Source organism: Oreochromis niloticus, linkage group LG16, assembly GCF_001858045.2.
Source record: "Oreochromis niloticus isolate F11D_XX linkage group LG16, O_niloticus_UMD_NMBU, whole genome shotgun sequence".
Taxonomy (NCBI): Eukaryota; Metazoa; Chordata; class Actinopteri; order Cichliformes; family Cichlidae; genus Oreochromis; species Oreochromis niloticus.
In genome coordinates this window covers 3,206,101-3,222,905 of record NC_031987.2, presented here as the reverse complement: position 1 = coordinate 3,222,905, position 16,805 = coordinate 3,206,101, and the positions used below count along the sequence as shown (strand labels likewise).

The 16,805-nt window shown below is 40.2% G+C and overlaps 1 protein-coding gene across 2 annotated transcripts in view; it reads right to left on the bottom strand.

Annotated features, from left to right (window-relative positions):
* Positions 1 to 4,316: 4,316 nt before the first annotated feature.
* The window catches only part of pth2ra (parathyroid hormone 2 receptor a), a 70,197-nt gene continuing 57,708 nt past the window's right edge, over positions 4,317 to 16,805 (bottom strand). The window contains exons 12-14 of one of the 2 annotated variants that reach the window (XM_025903969.1): positions 12,989 to 13,030; positions 10,027 to 10,442; positions 4,317 to 9,970 (exon numbers count right to left, since the gene is read on the bottom strand). In XM_025903969.1, the coding sequence (XP_025759754.1) occupies positions 10,056 to 10,442; positions 12,989 to 13,030 (429 nt within the window). In that variant the 3' untranslated portion in view covers positions 4,317 to 9,970; positions 10,027 to 10,055. Of the gene's footprint in view, positions 9,980 to 10,026; positions 10,443 to 12,988; positions 13,031 to 16,805 lie in introns of both variants that reach the window. The other variant, XM_019353437.2, reaches the window with a different exon arrangement.

Sequence of the window (16,805 nt, the reverse complement as noted above, 5' to 3'; positions counted from 1 at the left end):
AATTAATTTCATTAAGTGCTTTTAAATCTAAACTAAGAATCCTTGAAGCCAAGTCCATAACATGCAACTGTTTCATTTAACTGAGTTAGTTTTTAATTAATTGAATTTTTTTTTTTTCTTTTCATCTTTGCATATGTGTTGTTGCCGCCTGTGTTTAATTGTGTAATTTTTGTAACTGTGAGACACTTACTGCTGCCTATGTTGGCCAGGTCTCCCTTGAAAAAGAGGTTTTTAAATTTAAGTGAGATCTTCCTGGTTAAATAAAGGTTAATTTAAATAAGTAAATAAATAAAATAGTGCTTTTCTGCTCTACCAGAGCTCTGAAAGTGCTTTAAACAATGAATGAATCAAATTAAATTCACTTTGTTCTGGTGACAAAGTGGTTTACAAGCTTCTTTCACTGGGTTGTGGAGTTAAAATTGTCAGAACTGAACATCAGGCAGCAAACAGCACGCTGACCTGTGAAATTAACTCATGTTAATTTTATCATTCTGTGGAATTCTGATGACCAAATCACAACATGATTTTTGGGGGGCCGTCACAAAATTTTGAACTCAAACTAGACAATCTGAATTAATACAAAGACTTTATTGGCAAAGGTGAATTGTAGCAACCAGTAAACACACTAGAGGAAAAAAAACCCAGTCATTTTCATTGATCTGGGGAGGAATGTTCCAGTGATCTGAACAAATGCAAGAGAATCTGACAAAGTGGTTGCTTACTTCAGTTTCAGTTTTCAGTTTTCAGTTTTATTTGTCATATGCAAGTTAGCACAGGGTCAACATCGCAATGAAATGTGTTTGACGAGCAGCGGTCTCTCAGCAGCATGATACAGTAGGAAAAAATATAATAAAATATAATATAATAAAATAAAATAACAAATAGAAAAATAGTAAAGAACAAAATATTAGAGAGACATGGTAAAAGAGAAAAGATGACTAAATATATATGTATCTATAAATATAAATATATGTACACTAGTGATACTTGCAAACTGGAGTGAGTAATTCCTTAGAGGAATTTGCTGGTTCAGACACGAACTGAGGAGAGGGAGTAACCAGAATAGAGACCAGGTGAGTCCAACAGGTGAGTAAACCTGAGCACCAGCATTTTATGTGTAATTTGTTATTTGTCTAAAATATATAAATAATATTGTTCTTGTAAAACCACAGCATCAAAGAATATGTGAAAGAAAGGAAATGGAAGCTTATTCTGAACAGCTCTGGTGTGCTGCGTTGTCACGATGCATACAGTGCACATTAAATTAGCAGCAGGAAAAGATGCTGTGAATTCTACCTGAAAGGCCCACACTGTCACGATGACAGGTTTCAGCTGTTTAGTTTTAAAATGAAGCACATCTTTGCTAACAAGGTTCACATACTGCACCGCTGCTGGCTAATCACTGTGGTGGGTTGTTATTATTTTGTTTGAATGCCTCTTTGTTTGAGTGTGGGTGCTCTCCGTTTCTTTTTCTGTGGCTGTCGCTGCAGCTTAAGCGCAGCTGTGTGACACACCAAAATATGAAAGCAGCATGGCTGAAATGAAGTGGAAAACAAAGTAGATGAAAAGGGATAATTATACAAACAGAAGTGCACGTATGTTGGATCACACATGCACGCATACAGTCATTGTGTCGTGTCATAAAATGGTTACAATTTTCTACATTTTTGAGTGTCGGCACTTTCAAAATAATGTATTTGAGTGTATTTTTTGGAGAAAGTTATGATAAAAATGGATATTATTAGTTTTCTGACAAATAATGAAGTCTACGGAGCTTGGAAAGAAAAGCGTCTGCATTTCTTTAAGTTGGTTGAAGATGTTTCACCTCTAATCCGAGAAGCTTCAAGTCCAGACGGTTTTCTTTCCAAGCTCCTTAGACTATGATGCCCTGGATGACTGAGAGCCCTCACAGACAGACAAATAATGAAAAGTCACATGATGTTAGAAGTGTTGCAAAACTTCAAGCAGATACATTTACTTGACAATTGTAAATGTAGTTGTTGAGGTGACTAGGACACCTCCACAAGGCATCCTAGTGATGCCAGCTGAGGTTCAATTCAATTCAATTCAATTCAATTTTATTTATATTAGAGATGGCACGATACCACTTTTTTATGTCCGATACCGATACCGATATCATAAATGTGGATATCTGCCGATACCGATATTAATCCGATATAGTGTGTTTTTTAATCAATAAAACTGTTTTTTTAATATCTTGCTGCATTTTGTATAAGTTCATACTCAAGTTTAAATAAACAACAACACTAAAGCTATTCTGTTATACCTGTATGTAAAAAACACACTGCACCCAAAATATTTCATAGTTCAGCAACACTGATCAATCTAATAAACTTAAACCTACTCCATCCTCCCTATTCTGGTATTTTAAAGAGTACTTAGCAGAAATATTAAGCAACCTAACTAATAGGGTTGCAAACTCCCAGCAAAAAAAAAATAGGGAACCACCCCCCACCCTCCACCTCATGATGCTTAATCAACGTAATCAACTTTAATTTGATGCAGTGTGAAAAAAAATGCACAGAATTAAATTATTTTTCAAGAATAATTAAATAGATTCAACATCTTTCTTCTACAGAATTGCAGACTGCACAGACGGTACCTTCCCAAAGGAAAAAGTACTATAGCTTACTAGGGTATATTAGACTTAACAGTTACTATATACAGTAATGGACTTCTATACATTTTACATCAGATTAAAACTTTGGGTGTAAGATTCAGATAATTATTTATTAAAAGCTAGACATTTTAAATGAGAATAAGAAAGAAAAGTATGTCTTTGTGCCCCTTTTTCCCTGTTCATGCCCTATCGGCCCCCCTGGCTACACTTTGCTAGATCCGCCCCTGCACAGTTACCAGCCGTCAGGTACGTAGAAAAGGATCCTGGTCTAGAAAGTAATATTAAATAAATTCTAACAACAGCTTGTGAAGCTTAAACGTGCTGCTGTTGTTCAGCCGCTGGTTTCCTCTTTCTGGTGCAAAGTGGGCCAAAAACAAACAAGAGAGACGGACTCGCGACAGAAAAGCCGATCAGCTGATCATTAAGCAGTTTCACGATTGAAGTAGCGGCAGGAGAGGGAGAGAGAGAGGCCGTCGCTCCATATATCGGTTGTTAAGCTTAACGTAGGTACGCTTTACAAACATTCAGAGATGAACTTACACACTTGCTTTACTTCTCTCTGGGATAACTTCCTCGGAGATGAAATGCTGGATTGCTAGCGAGGCTACAAATACACACAGCCGCTCTATCACGTGAGCACACTGCTCCGATGTGCTACGGTTATGAGCCGAGTTACGCCGTGTCGCAAGTTTTGTGAGGTGCTTTTTTGATATTTAATGGATCGGATTACATTTTTTATTTCTCACCGATATCCGATCCAGCAATTTACGTCAGTATCGGACCGATACCGATACCTAATATCGGATCGGTCCATCTCTAATTTATATAGCGCCAAATCACAACAAAAGTCGCCTCAAGGCGCTTTATATTGTACAGTAGATAGCACAATAATAAAAACAGAGAAAAACCCAACAATCATATGACCCCCTATGAGCAAGCACTTTGGCGACAGTGGGAAGGAAAAACTCCCTTTTAACAGGAAGAAACCTCTGGCAGAACCAGGCTCAGGGAGGGGCGGGGCCATCTGCTGCGACCGGTTGGGGTGAAAGAAGGAAAACAGGATGAAAGACATGCTGTGGAAGAGAGACAGAGATTAATAACAGATATGATTCGATGCAGAGAGATCTATTAACACATAGTGAGTGAGAAAGGTGACTGGAAGGGAAAAACTCAATGCATCATGGGAATCCCCGGCAGCCTACGTCTATTTCAGCATAACTAAGGGAGGATTCAGGGTCACCTGGTCCAGCCCTAACTATATGCTTTAGCAAAACGGAAAGTTTTAAGCCTAATCTTGAAAGTAGAGATAGTGTCTGTCTCCTGAATCCAAACTGGAAGCTGGTTCCACAGAAGAGGGGCCTGAAAACTGAAGGCTCTGCCTCCCATTCTACTTTTAAACACTCTAGGGACAGCAAGTAAGCCTGCAGTGCGAGAGCGAAGTGCTCTAATAGGGTGATATGGTACTACAAGGTCATTAAGATAAGATGGGGCCTGATTATTTAAGACCTTGTATGTGAGGAGCAGGATTTTGAATTCTGGATTTAACAGGAAGCCAATGAAGGGAAGCCAAAACAGGAGAAATCTGCTCTCTCTTTCTAGTCCCTGTCAGGACTCTTGCTGCAGCATTTTGGATCAGCTGAAGGCTTTTCAGGGAGTTTTTAGGACATCCTGATAATAATGAATTACAGTAGTCCAGCCTGGAAGTAATAAATGCATGAACTAGTTTTTCAGTGTCACTCTGAGACGGTTCCTGCCTAGGTGAGGTAAAGTCTGCTGCCTCTGTGACCCAAAGGCTCAATCTTAGCTGAGATGGAGAAAGATGCACAAGCTAAAAAGTGAGCTGTGAAAAAAAGTGTCACTGGATGGTTTAAACGTCTTCACAAATAAACAGATGAATCCATTTGTGACACGATCACCAACCTGCTGTGACCGTGACACTTGGCTGTATTACCAGGCCACTTAAAAATTTTGTTTCTTCAACCAGCATCCAATTATAGAGTAGCATCTCTATTACTGCTGAGTCCTAATTGTGGAGACATGGTGAGAAGACAAAAAACAAATAATTGTCCAAATGATGCATTTCACTTAATGAATTTTGAAGAGATTACTAAAAATCTCTCATACGTACACAAATGGAGGCAGGTGCATTGTCCTTAAAGCATTCATCTCAGCATGTCATTTAAGAGGGGTGATGGTTCTGCTCCCCTTGCAAAATATGCCTGACTTGACTCTCGAAATATGATGTCTGAGGATAATTTGGTACATCTGAGCTAATGCATTAATATTTCATATTTTATAATGGTCCACTCACAGAGCATTGAGTGCAAAGCATAACCCATACACTGTACTCGAGCGACACAAGGCTAATTATAACCTTGTCCTCTAGATAATGACTATTTGAGTATATAATGCACTTGTAAAGCAAGGCAGGAGGTTGTTTAGGCCATGCTACTTCACAGTGCGATGGGTTTTAAGCAGTGTTAGATAGTTTTATGTTTTTCCTTTTTTTTTCCTGCCCAAAACGAGTAATCTGAACTTCATTACTTAGAACAGCTCCATTAAAAGTGGAGCACTAAAGCAAGGCCCTCTAAAGCAAGTAGCAAGCCTGTGCCGACTGATGTAGAAGGATAGGGCAACAGATGTTTTGCCCAAAAGACTCCATACAGCACTCGTAAGTCACTATCCACAGGCAAACTGCTAGATTCACACATCCTCCCTTTGATTACCACTGGTTAACATTAGCTCTCTACCCAGAACAAGGGTGTCAAAAATAAGGCTTGGGGGCCAGAATCCGTTCAGTCCAGCACACTTGCTTTGGAAAACCTTACGGCAAGTTGAGTAAAGTGATTTGAATGCTCAGACAGAAAGGGGAGTAGAAAAGTTCTACCTCCCTCATGGCTGTTCATGGTACAACAAAGTAATGAGATTAAAAAACTACTTTTTTTAATCTTCGGTCCAGCCTACTTAACATGTATGCGGCCCACAATGCAAAAATGAGTTTGACATCCCTGACCCTGAATGTCCAACTGAAGACTTTTGAAGCTATCTAGCATGGCGTGAATTCACAACTTCCAATAATCTCTTAATCTCTTGCTAAAACCAACACGCTAACACCAACTAAACCAAAACAATCCTGTCTGATAATTTGCTAACACGGTAATATCAGCACTCCTACATGACCGAGCATACTAAACGTTTGTGATGTGCATGTGTAAGACTGCAGGAATATCAAGAACATAAAGATGTTGCTGCTGAAAGCATTGAGCATTTATTAGCAGTTAACAGAGAGAAGGCAGTTGGGATTGAAGTAGAGCAGAAGAGCAGGGAGACCCAAAAAATCACAGAGAAAAACAGTCAAATGCATTTAGCACATTTACAGACAAGAATTAAAAGAATCCTTTCAAGTAAATTTTTAAGACCTTCTGCAAGAGCAAGGGAGGCACGAGCACAATACATATTCTAGTTTTTGTGTCCAATGACTGCATCTAATGCTGACAAACATGCAATGCATGCACAAAGAAGACACAAAACAGTTAAGCTGCCACCAAATTTAGCACATTGGTTGATTGTCCCAAAAAAATATAAGTTTTTAATGTTGCATCAATTTCTGATGTGCCCTAAAAATCTGTCTGTGCTACTGGCTTTGTTTTTACAAATGGTAAACATATGCACAGAAATGTTCTATGCATGTGTAATCAATAGTGAAAATCTGAGTTCAACTTCAGTCTAAAGACACAAAAATAATTCTGGATACATTCAGTTTCGCTCCACGGTAAGTTTGTTTTCACAAAATACATCACTTTTCTTTTTTTTTATAAGGGGACAGACTGCACAAGAGCACACATTATAGTAATTCACCATGAGCAGCTTGTGCACATCACAATTCATCCTCCTCTTATATGATGTCATCTTCTGGAAATAAGCCAACAGCAAGTTAGAAACTCCTGTGAATGGTGACATTGGGCTCTATTGTCCTGAAACAGTGAGAATGCAAATGGAAGCAAAATCTCTTTGTGCAAACATGACAGCGTGACAAGCAAATGTTTGCAGTTTTGAGACGACATTCACTACCCAAGCACAGCGAGGTACAGTCTAATGCAATGAGGAGAAAAGAGTGAGTATATTATTCGCATGAGGCATTCAGCCTCTCATTTTCCAGGTATTGCCGAGTCCCAGGATCCTTTTCTGTCAGCTGTCAGCTGGGTGTCAGTTCTAAGTAAAGTAAGCAGGATTTAAGTTACGAGTCATCTTCCATCCTCCAAGATGCTTCTGAGTAGAAGCCATATGTCCATAATTCACCAATAAAGGGTACTTTTTATCGTGTGATGCCTTCTCATGTGTGAAATTGTTTAAAAAGAAATATGTTTTAACAGCATGTATCATTTGTTCAGGGAACACTGGATAGATCGTTTGTGTTGCCGCTCATTATACGCCTCTACTTGAATGCACCTGAGCTACAACTGCAAGTATTTATAAAGATAATTGGAAGTGGCAAAATGAAAAATAGCTGTAATAATCATCCTGACATAATTCAGAGTTTGTCTGCTCAGATTTGGACTCATTCATCATTCCTGCTGAATTTGATGGCTACAGGTATGTAATAAATTACACAGAAACTATACTGCATTTCACAGACTGTCCAAGTCTTGCCACTCAGCAGCCACAGTGCCAACACATGTGGGCAGTTATTTTTAATCCCCTATCTAAATGAATATGGACAGAGCCATAACTTCACATTCTTCTTTTCCTGGTCACCGGGACACTTCCCAATCCCGATTTGAATCTTACTTTGGCCAAAGTCAACAAGACTTTTTTTTCACTATTTATGCTTTTATACAACTTTGCACTCACATGGTCAGTCTCTCCAATCCTTTAAAGACCAAGTACATATGGCTGCAAGCCGATTTCTGTTCCCTCTGCAGGACAGACTGCTGGTGACCACTGCTCTACAGCTGGGAGTGCTCTGACACTGCCGTTACTGTGCAGCACGCTGGCTGTACAGTAGCTGACAGGGAAAACTGCAGAGGTGATGAGGTCAGCTGAAAAGACCATAGGATCTCCTTTAACCTCTTTGGATGTGACTCAAAGCTCTTGATGTCTCTCCAGAGCAAAGAGAATCATCCTGGGCACCACTTGTTCAGCCAACTGCCCTCTTGAAGGAGGAACAGAGGCATTAAAAGCAGAACAATGTTAGGAAAGAGCTTCTTTCCATGGGTGGTAAAGACTTTAAATACACTTAAACTTAACACTGCCAACACTGAGCATACATCTCAGGTGTAATAAGCTGGTTTGTGAGTGATTGTGGTAACATGTTTCCTCCTTCCTCTTTTCATTACATCTGTTCTTATCTTGTCTTTATAGCGCTCTGAAATTTCATTGATTAATATCTGTGCAATGACAATAAAGATTAATCTTATCTACAGAAATGTAAGAAAAATGGAACTAGGCCCTGAGTTCTGTTAACGTTTCTTCATGTACTAATCGACTATCACTCACATTCATAGCGGGTAAAAATGAATGTGAGTGAATTTTGGTGGTTTAAGGATTAGCCAGGGATTGGCTAACAATGAGCCAACGAGCGTGCAGCCAGGCAGATCAACTCCTTGGTCATCACATTGTGTTTAAAAAAAAAAAGATGGTGAAAACACCGGATAACAAGACTTCACAAACCAGTGATGCCATAGCAGCTTTGTCCTTCCACCTTTTACACTGTCCATGGACCCCTCACAGCTGAAACTGTGGCGGAGATGTGAGTTGGTAAAAAGCTCCGTCAAACTTACTGTATTTTGACACATCAGCATGAGGTAGATGAAAGAAAAAATGGTTCAAGGTCATGTATAAATTCACTGAAGCCACCTCCTGGTTAAATGGCAAACAAGCTGACCCTTTGAGGGGGTCAACTTTAGGGAAATAAGGATCGCCCTCTATGGCATGGTATTGCCCTCAAAAAACCTCATTATTACAGGGTCCCTTAACCCCCTAACGGCTAGTGTATGATATTTGAATCATACAGTTTTTGAGACTTCTACATGATCAGTGTGTTGTTGCCCAAAAAACTCATATATGCAAATTAGTATTCAAGTTTTTAAAAATGTGTTGATATAGCAACAAACCCAGGCTCTAAACCCAAGTAGGGTCAAATATTTGTTTTCTCAAAAAACAAACAAAAACGAAATTATGCCATAGATGAAAAAAACGCTGTATTTTGTTATATACATTCTTTTTAAAACATGTGTTAGTTTGAGGTAGAGAAAAGATTGATGTTGCAACTCAGACAAGTGATTACAAGCATAGTTATAGCTTTAGCTGGCAGGTGTGCATGTCTGTGACGTCACACATTTCTGCAGCAGCTGCAGGAAAATAGAGCCCATTGTCTATTCGATGAAGCTTGTAGCTATTTAAAGAAAACATCTACTGTATGAAAACATCTCAAATTTAGAGAACATGTCTGCCAGAACAAAGATTCAACAATGCTCAGTTTGCTTTGAGATTATGGGTTTTTTATCTCTCGTTAGCTATCATGCTGCTCATGCTGTATTTTTACCTTACCATCCAATCCATAACGCCTATTTTTGCGTTACTGTGCGAGTCTACTGTAGCTTATCATTATCCTTGGATGTGGCACTCATGTGATATACTGTACAATCAAGGTGATGGCTGGAAAAGTACAGTCTAGAGAGATGCTGAAATTTCCATAACGTCAGACTGTTAAACACGCTACAGCGTATTTCCAAGCTAACCTCCAGTGGCTGTGAGGCAATAGAGGGCACTGTGGTGTTGCCCTCCCTGAGGAAAAAACCTGTTTTATTTTTTACTCAATTATTTTAGTCCTTTTTTAAAACTAGGTGCTCAAAAGCTTTTCACCTCCTGTCATTTGGAAATGTCTGAAGGTAATAAACCACTGTCAGATCAAGGGGCTGGAGCAGCAGCAGTGTTGCCAACTTGTACCACTTATCAGCCCGCCTGCTTACGCTCCAACAAATGATGTTCATAAGTAAACAGTCTGCCATCAACAGCTTTTGCTGCCAGTGCCGGCTGTACTGTGATGTGTGGGGCTGTGACTCTGGCTCCGTCAAACTGATTCAGTGTTGATGTTTCTTCATTTTTCACCGTGACCTGTGTGCGTTGTTAAAGGCTCTGTGTGTAGAAGTTTAAAAGTGAGCATTTTGGTGATCGTTGGCAGCAAAAACAGTATGGCAATGACAACAGTTAACATTGCTTCACAATTTACAGTACTGTAAAAAAAAGTTCACGTTAGTTCTTCTTCTTACGAATGTGTGGGACATTTTTTTCCTCTTCTTGCCTGCAGAGTCACACTTTTGCTTTGTCTTTGCATCCCTCTTCAGAGTTTAAATAACACAAGAGTAAAAAGTTTGGCCCGGATACGACGGCCCGCTCTGACATCAGATGTCTGCTACAGCGTTTCCTCCTCGTCGTCAGCTGTTCCACTCATATTTAGAACAGGCAGATTTTCCCTCAGTGAGATATCATCCACCCGCTTGGGACCGCTGTCCTCAGGCTCCTCGGGTATGGATGGATCCGAGTTACTGATTACGTATCCTGGCAGGGTGGCATGCATGCTGATCACGGGTGGACCTGTGCTCCGGTAAACGCGGCTGGAAACGAGCGTGGTGGAGCGCGTGGAAGGCCCAGCACCAGCCAGGTGGGACTGGCTGCTGGTGCTGTTGTTGTTCAGACCTACGACCACAGACCCATAACGGTAGCGGCCGCACACAACTGGACCCTCCCACTCAAACGAAAGGTTCCACCGTGTCCATGTTTTCTTTATCTCTGTCTGGACCTGTGGGGGTGTGGGGGAAACAAAGCCCGTAAATACATAAAGCTGAGGTTTTTTTCAAAGATCAGAGTGCAGAAGAAATATTTTGAGGTCCAGAATGTTTTTTAACCAGTGGTTCCTTGTTCCTGTTTCATTTTGTTTAAACTATCAGAGCAGCCAGACTGCATGAACATCCCTGTTTCAGATCTTATTGCTGCTTACATTCCCGTGTGGAAATTACATGTTTTATCACAGTTTTCTCCAGGTAGTCCTCCAAAGACATGCTTTTTAGTTTAACTGGTGGTTGTAAATAAGGTGCAGGTGTGAGTGTCAATGTGGCAAGCTGCCTCTCTGTGACCGTCAAGCAAACTGTCGAGGAGGCAAGCGGGATCATCTGTGCAAACCTAACCTGAACAAGCAGTTCATCCATCAAACAAACAGCTAATTGAATCGTTTAATTGTGTCACTTCCTCCTATATACACCATTTGCAAACACAGAAATCACCTTTTCCCACTCATGAAGGTATTTTTAAAGGAATGATGTCCAGTAAAACTGTGTGACCCTCGCACAGGTAGCACAGGGACACACAGAAAGCAAAGCCTGAAAAGAAGACATCATTTTTATCTCTGATGAGGAAGTTATGTTTTGCGAGCTCTGGCAGACATGTTTTCTGTCTGTAAATATAAAGTTTTGAACAAATTCTGATAAAACTTTGTGAGGGTTTAGAGAAGTGTGGTGTGTATTGTCAACATATAAAAAGCACTGTAAAAAGATTTAAAATATCATCTCACATTTGACTTTTGACCTTTCCTTCAAGGTCAATATACTATCTAAAGATCAAAGTCATAATGATGCTATGTAGTGCTGTTACTGCCATTTTGTGTCATGACATTATTTCTTCATGACATTTATGTACATGCAGCAATTGTTTCTAACCCTTTGAATACATGAATAATGCTCCTAAATAAGGTTTAATGAATGCCACACACGTACTTTAGCCATATAAATAAAAAATAATAATAATTGTGCATGAATTGCATACACAACAAAGCTGACTCGCTTTGTTTTTGGAGGGGGTTTTGCCCAAGTTCTTTGCTCCTACATGTCACAGCTCATTCTTTATTCCATCACTAAACCTAAAACAAAAAAAAGATTTCTCCACTCCTAACTACGAAGAAAATAAACTTCCTTCCTTGATGCATTCCTAATCGCCATGTCTAATAACTTATAGTACGAATGCTATGCACCAAATACAGAAGTGATTCAATTCAATTCAATTTCAATTCAATTTTATTTATATAGCGCCAATCACAACAAAAGTCGCCTCAAGGCATCAAGTGATGAAATAGGCGCGTGTCTGCACCCAGTCATGGCGGAGAATCATAGTGGAAATGAAGCCCGAGCACATGTATATCATTTCATGATGACTGAAATCTCAAAAAGAGGACCCGGAGTACGCGTGAATTTATAAATCTGACGACTAGAGCGTGTATGCAGATCTCTGCCTTTGTGTGTACGCACAGTCCTACATGTGAATTTACTGTTTTATGGTATCAAACACTTGAGATTGTTTGCTGGCCACGGCAGCCTACACTTTCCTATATGCAGGCGGATGAAAAAGATTCAACTGTGCATGCAGCGCGTGGGCTGAATGACTAAAACGGAGCATTAGGAGCAGCTTAAAGCTCCACGGAGCAGCAGAGTAGGGTGTTAATTCCAAGTGTTGGCTGAGACCCTTTTACGTTACATGAGTCATTTGGCTCAGTGTTAATAACAAAATAACAAATTGCTTTATGGCGCTTTTATTCAACAGAATATAAAAACCTTCAGTTTAATTTGGCGTTGTTTGGTTTTTGGTGACTCTGGAAGGCTCCGGAGAATAAAAAGGAGAGCTCCGAAGGATAATGAGGATCACGAAGGGAACGTGAACGACAACATAAAAAAAGGGAGAAGTTTTTTGTAAAGATCAAAGTGGCAGAAATGGAAACTTTAATTCTGCACTGAGACTGCTGAGCGCTGCACTCTCAGTGCAGAATGAGATAATAAAGAGTCAGATAATATGGCAGCACAGATGAACGGAGAAAAACAGGCTTCATCAGCCTGACCACAGATTACATGTACCACCGGAGTAATTAAACCCTTTGTAGGAGATATCAGCAGCTGCATCAGCGGGGCTGGAATTGTTTTCATGTTGTCAGTCTGTTTGCGTGACTCCGAGTGTGTCATCACGGCAAAATGTGATCCCGACACCAGCTGTGGGAGGAACTACCACAAAGGCAGCTTTGAGCACTTAGACAGGCGTACAAAAACCTGACAGTCTGTCTGTGGACACAACAATGTGTTATGAAAGATGCAGTCACACAACTCTGCAGCTGTGTAGTTGTGATCAAAAAACCTAACTTCAAGTCAGACCCATTAGTACCGAGTTCCCATGTAATTATACAACAATGCAGTAAAAACTGAGTATATCTGGAGCATCAACAACATGTTGACAGGGACAGCAGCCATGCTCTCTGGTTATACTGTCAAAATACTTCTATCAAGTGTGATTAAATCACTGCCTACTCACCTCTCCATTGCAGTAGCAATAGATAATTGACACAAAGAAGCCCTGAAAAGAAAAACAGAAATACAAGTTATGAACTGTTTCAGACATTTAGTGTGATGATCACATTCTATACCACTTTGATTTAATTGCAATACAAAGAATGACTATTAAGATGATAGTGATGCTGCAGGTAACCAGTTAATATCACTTTGCTTTAAATACATTTAAAAAATTAAAATTTTCCATGTAATTTTGTTGGATACTTACAGTATAAATAGTTTAATTTAATGAAATTGTCAGGATAGTGGCTCTGCGACCCAGTGTTTTGCTTGTTTTAGTTTTATTCTTTGATTATTGTTATTTTCTCAGTGTTTCCTGGTTTATTTTGAAAGAGTCTTGTGTGTCACTGTGTTTAGTTTGACTTCCCCTGTGACGCCATTATGTTCATTCTAGTCAGCTGTTTCCTCATGTGTTTCCACTTCCCCTGATCGCCTCCTGTGTGTATTCAAGTCCTCTGTCTTCCCCTGTTCACTGTCAGGTCGTCTGTTTTCCTTCCACGTCTCATCATAGTCGTTTCATTCTACAGTCTTGTCACAGTTTTCATAGTCTTTTTGTTTTTCCCAGTTTAGGTTTTTGTTTAGTTGTCGCTCCTGTTTGATGTACATGTTTACCAGCCTCAATAAAGGCTCGCTTTTGGTTTAAAACTGCAGTCCCTGGCTCCAGTGTCTGCTTTTGGGTGTGTTTATAAAAGTCACCGGCATACAGGACAGGAATCTGGTCACATTAAATGTACTTGATTCGGATAGATCCAGTTTACACTGTTATGACCCTGGCCATAATCTGTGTTGGTGGCTGTTTTCTTTGTATGTGTCTTTAAGTCTTTGCAGGTCCCTAATTGGATGAGCTGGCGGCTGCTGATTGGTCCCCTGATCATGTGGTCGTATTCAAAATCCCTCACCAGCAGTTGTCCCGGAGCAGCCACTGACAGCAGCAGCAGACCTGACCCTGGCCTCCAAAACCTGTGACATTTGTGCCTGTGACTTCTGCGACTTTCTGAGTTCTGTATATAGTGTGTACATTAGTTTTCATTGTAAATAGCACTGGAACAGAAGGGGTGAGCTGCCTTATTGTTTTTCCTTGCACTGTTTTCTCCTGTTTATCTCAGTTAGGGAGTTAGGTGTAGCGCTTGTCTTTTGTTTGGTTTTTGATTTCACACAGGGTTTTAGATAGCACCTCCTCCTGACTTAGTTTGTTTTGTTTGTTATTTTGGCCTTTGTTCACCCCCGAGCTTCATTTTTCAGTGTAGAAAAATAAACCACCGTTCACTAAGAAATTGGTTTTCCCTCTGTGTATGGTTTTGGGGACCAGGGCGGGGCAATCTTTTCAACTCTTATGTTGCGTTCCTGTACCCCTAGACTGGGGCGTAACAACACCAAGCACATTTTCCTCAACGATTAATTACTTGAATAAACAGACGTTTGATTTTATATATTTCAGTTCACAATTATGGCTTCATGTTTATCGAGGATGTAGAAGATTTTTCTTACTGTAGTGTTTATCTAATTAAAATAAAGAAAGGATGTCTCTGGCTCCTTCTGTTCACTGAACCAGAAAGTTTTTAACACAGTTATGAATTATGAAGGTGTCTACAGACAATCTGTGTTTGCATGCTCATGTGTGTTTGTGTGTGTGCATGTCGTGATGCACAACTAGTGAGAGACATCTTGGTAGTAAATCTCTGAAAAGTCAAACCAAAGTTCTCTGGAGAGATTTTTAGTTTTTGATTTTACTAAACATTTCATCATGACAGTAACTGAAGAAGAATATACTCTGCCAAGCTGTGGAAAACAGGAACGTTAATAATGTACAGACACCAACGTCTCTAATTTTGATTTTGGCAGCTTGGATCTGAACTGTTCTATAAGAAGACCTGCAGCTCAGCATTGTTTCCTGAATGTCAGGTTGACAACCTCTCATTTAAGAAATGTTCCTTTGAGGCTCATACTGTAACAAATTCTCTTAATATGAAAAATTACTCATTTAATCTCTTTACACAATCATTGCCCCTGAAATCAGTATACAAGGTTACCTATTTCACAGTCTTTGTTCGTAAAAATGTTACCAAAGAGTAAAGAAATATATATTCTACAATGATGAGCTTCAGGTCCTGCATTTCAAAAATAGGAGAGAAAATAATAACTTAATTTAAAAAAAAAAAAAGGATTCAGAGAATCAGAGACATTTATCCAATATCAAAAGAAGCACGTAACAGAAGTAGAAATATTAAGCCAGAAAATAACATAGTGCAGCTACTAGTGTTACTACACTACACTGCACTCCAAGACCCTGACACACCAATGAGTGAGAGCATCTGCTATTTCAGTGTAAAATCTGCTGTGCTGACATACAAATGTACCAACAGCAAGGATCTAAATAAATCAGTTTACATCTAGGAATAACTTGGAGGAATGAGGAAGTTTCCATAGCTGAATGGTTTGAATCTACTGACTAGCTGGGGCTTTCTCTGTGTTTCCTCCCACACTCCAGAAACATGCTTGTTAGGTTAACTGGTGATTCTACATCAGGCTACACAGGGACAGACAACCATTCACACTCACATTCACACCTAGTGATAATTTGGATTATCCAATTAACCTATCCCCACAAGCTGCATGTCTTTGGACGGTGGGAGGAAGCCGGAGTACCCGGAGGGAACCCACGCAAACACGGGGAGAACATCCTGGACAGTCTATCAGACAGACAGATGACCGTTCACACTTAGCCCTGCGACAGACTGGCGACCTGTCCAGGGTGTACCCTGCCTCTCGCCCTATGACAGCTGGGATAGGCTCCAGTGCCCCCCGTGACCCTGAAAAGGATAAGCGGAAGCGAATGGATGGATGGATACATATATAATATTATGGAAATGTGATGCTACAGGAGATCAGTTGATGTTGTCTCAAAATGAAACCGGGGGTAATATCAATAATCTCAAGGAGAATGAGTGAAGATGCGTGCCAGCAGGTGTGGTTGTCCAATTAGGACGTTCCATCGCATAATTTCATAAATGCCCTTCTACCACACCCTTCCTGACAGACTGCATGGACTAAAGTACGGCGCCACCTATGCAATGCACTGCTACTCGGCCACAGAAGCCATGAAGCTCCGGGTGGACAGTTTTTGTGCTAATGTTAATGCCAGAGAAGGTTTGGAACAGCGATATTTGCTGTGGTTCCTAAATGCTTCAAGTTTGCAATTTCTGCAATATCTCACATAAATAATGTAGGAGTTATTGAAACAGTGGCATCCTATTACAGCACGCCTGTAATTTAATGAGCTCTTTAGAACAATGTATGCAAAGGCAGACAGCATGGCTAGGTGCTGCATACACCTGTAGGAATGAGACTGAAAACACCTGAAATCAAAGATTAAGAGCTTTACTTTTATCCATATTGTAATTAAATATCTAAAAGCAGCTGGGGTGTCCTTGTGACCGTAAAGCCAGAAAGCTCAGCACTATCAGCAAACAGAGGTCATCATACTCTCCTTACTGTGACTAAACCTTTCCCAGGCCCTCTGATCCAGTGACACCCCACAAGGGCAATGGGTTAACTCCAAAAAATCCATTACACTTCAGGCCTTTATCACTACACTAATGTGTTTGAGTGCATCTTTGTAAATGCATTTTTTAAATTAATTGTCACTTGCAAAACCAATCATACCAAACCTGGAGTCTGGGAGCACTCATCCATGCAAAAGAGAATTGGAGGAACTGAGGTGAGTAAGAGCCTGGCAGATAATTTCCGCCCCAGGGCCTCCCAGCAGGTTAATCTAGGCC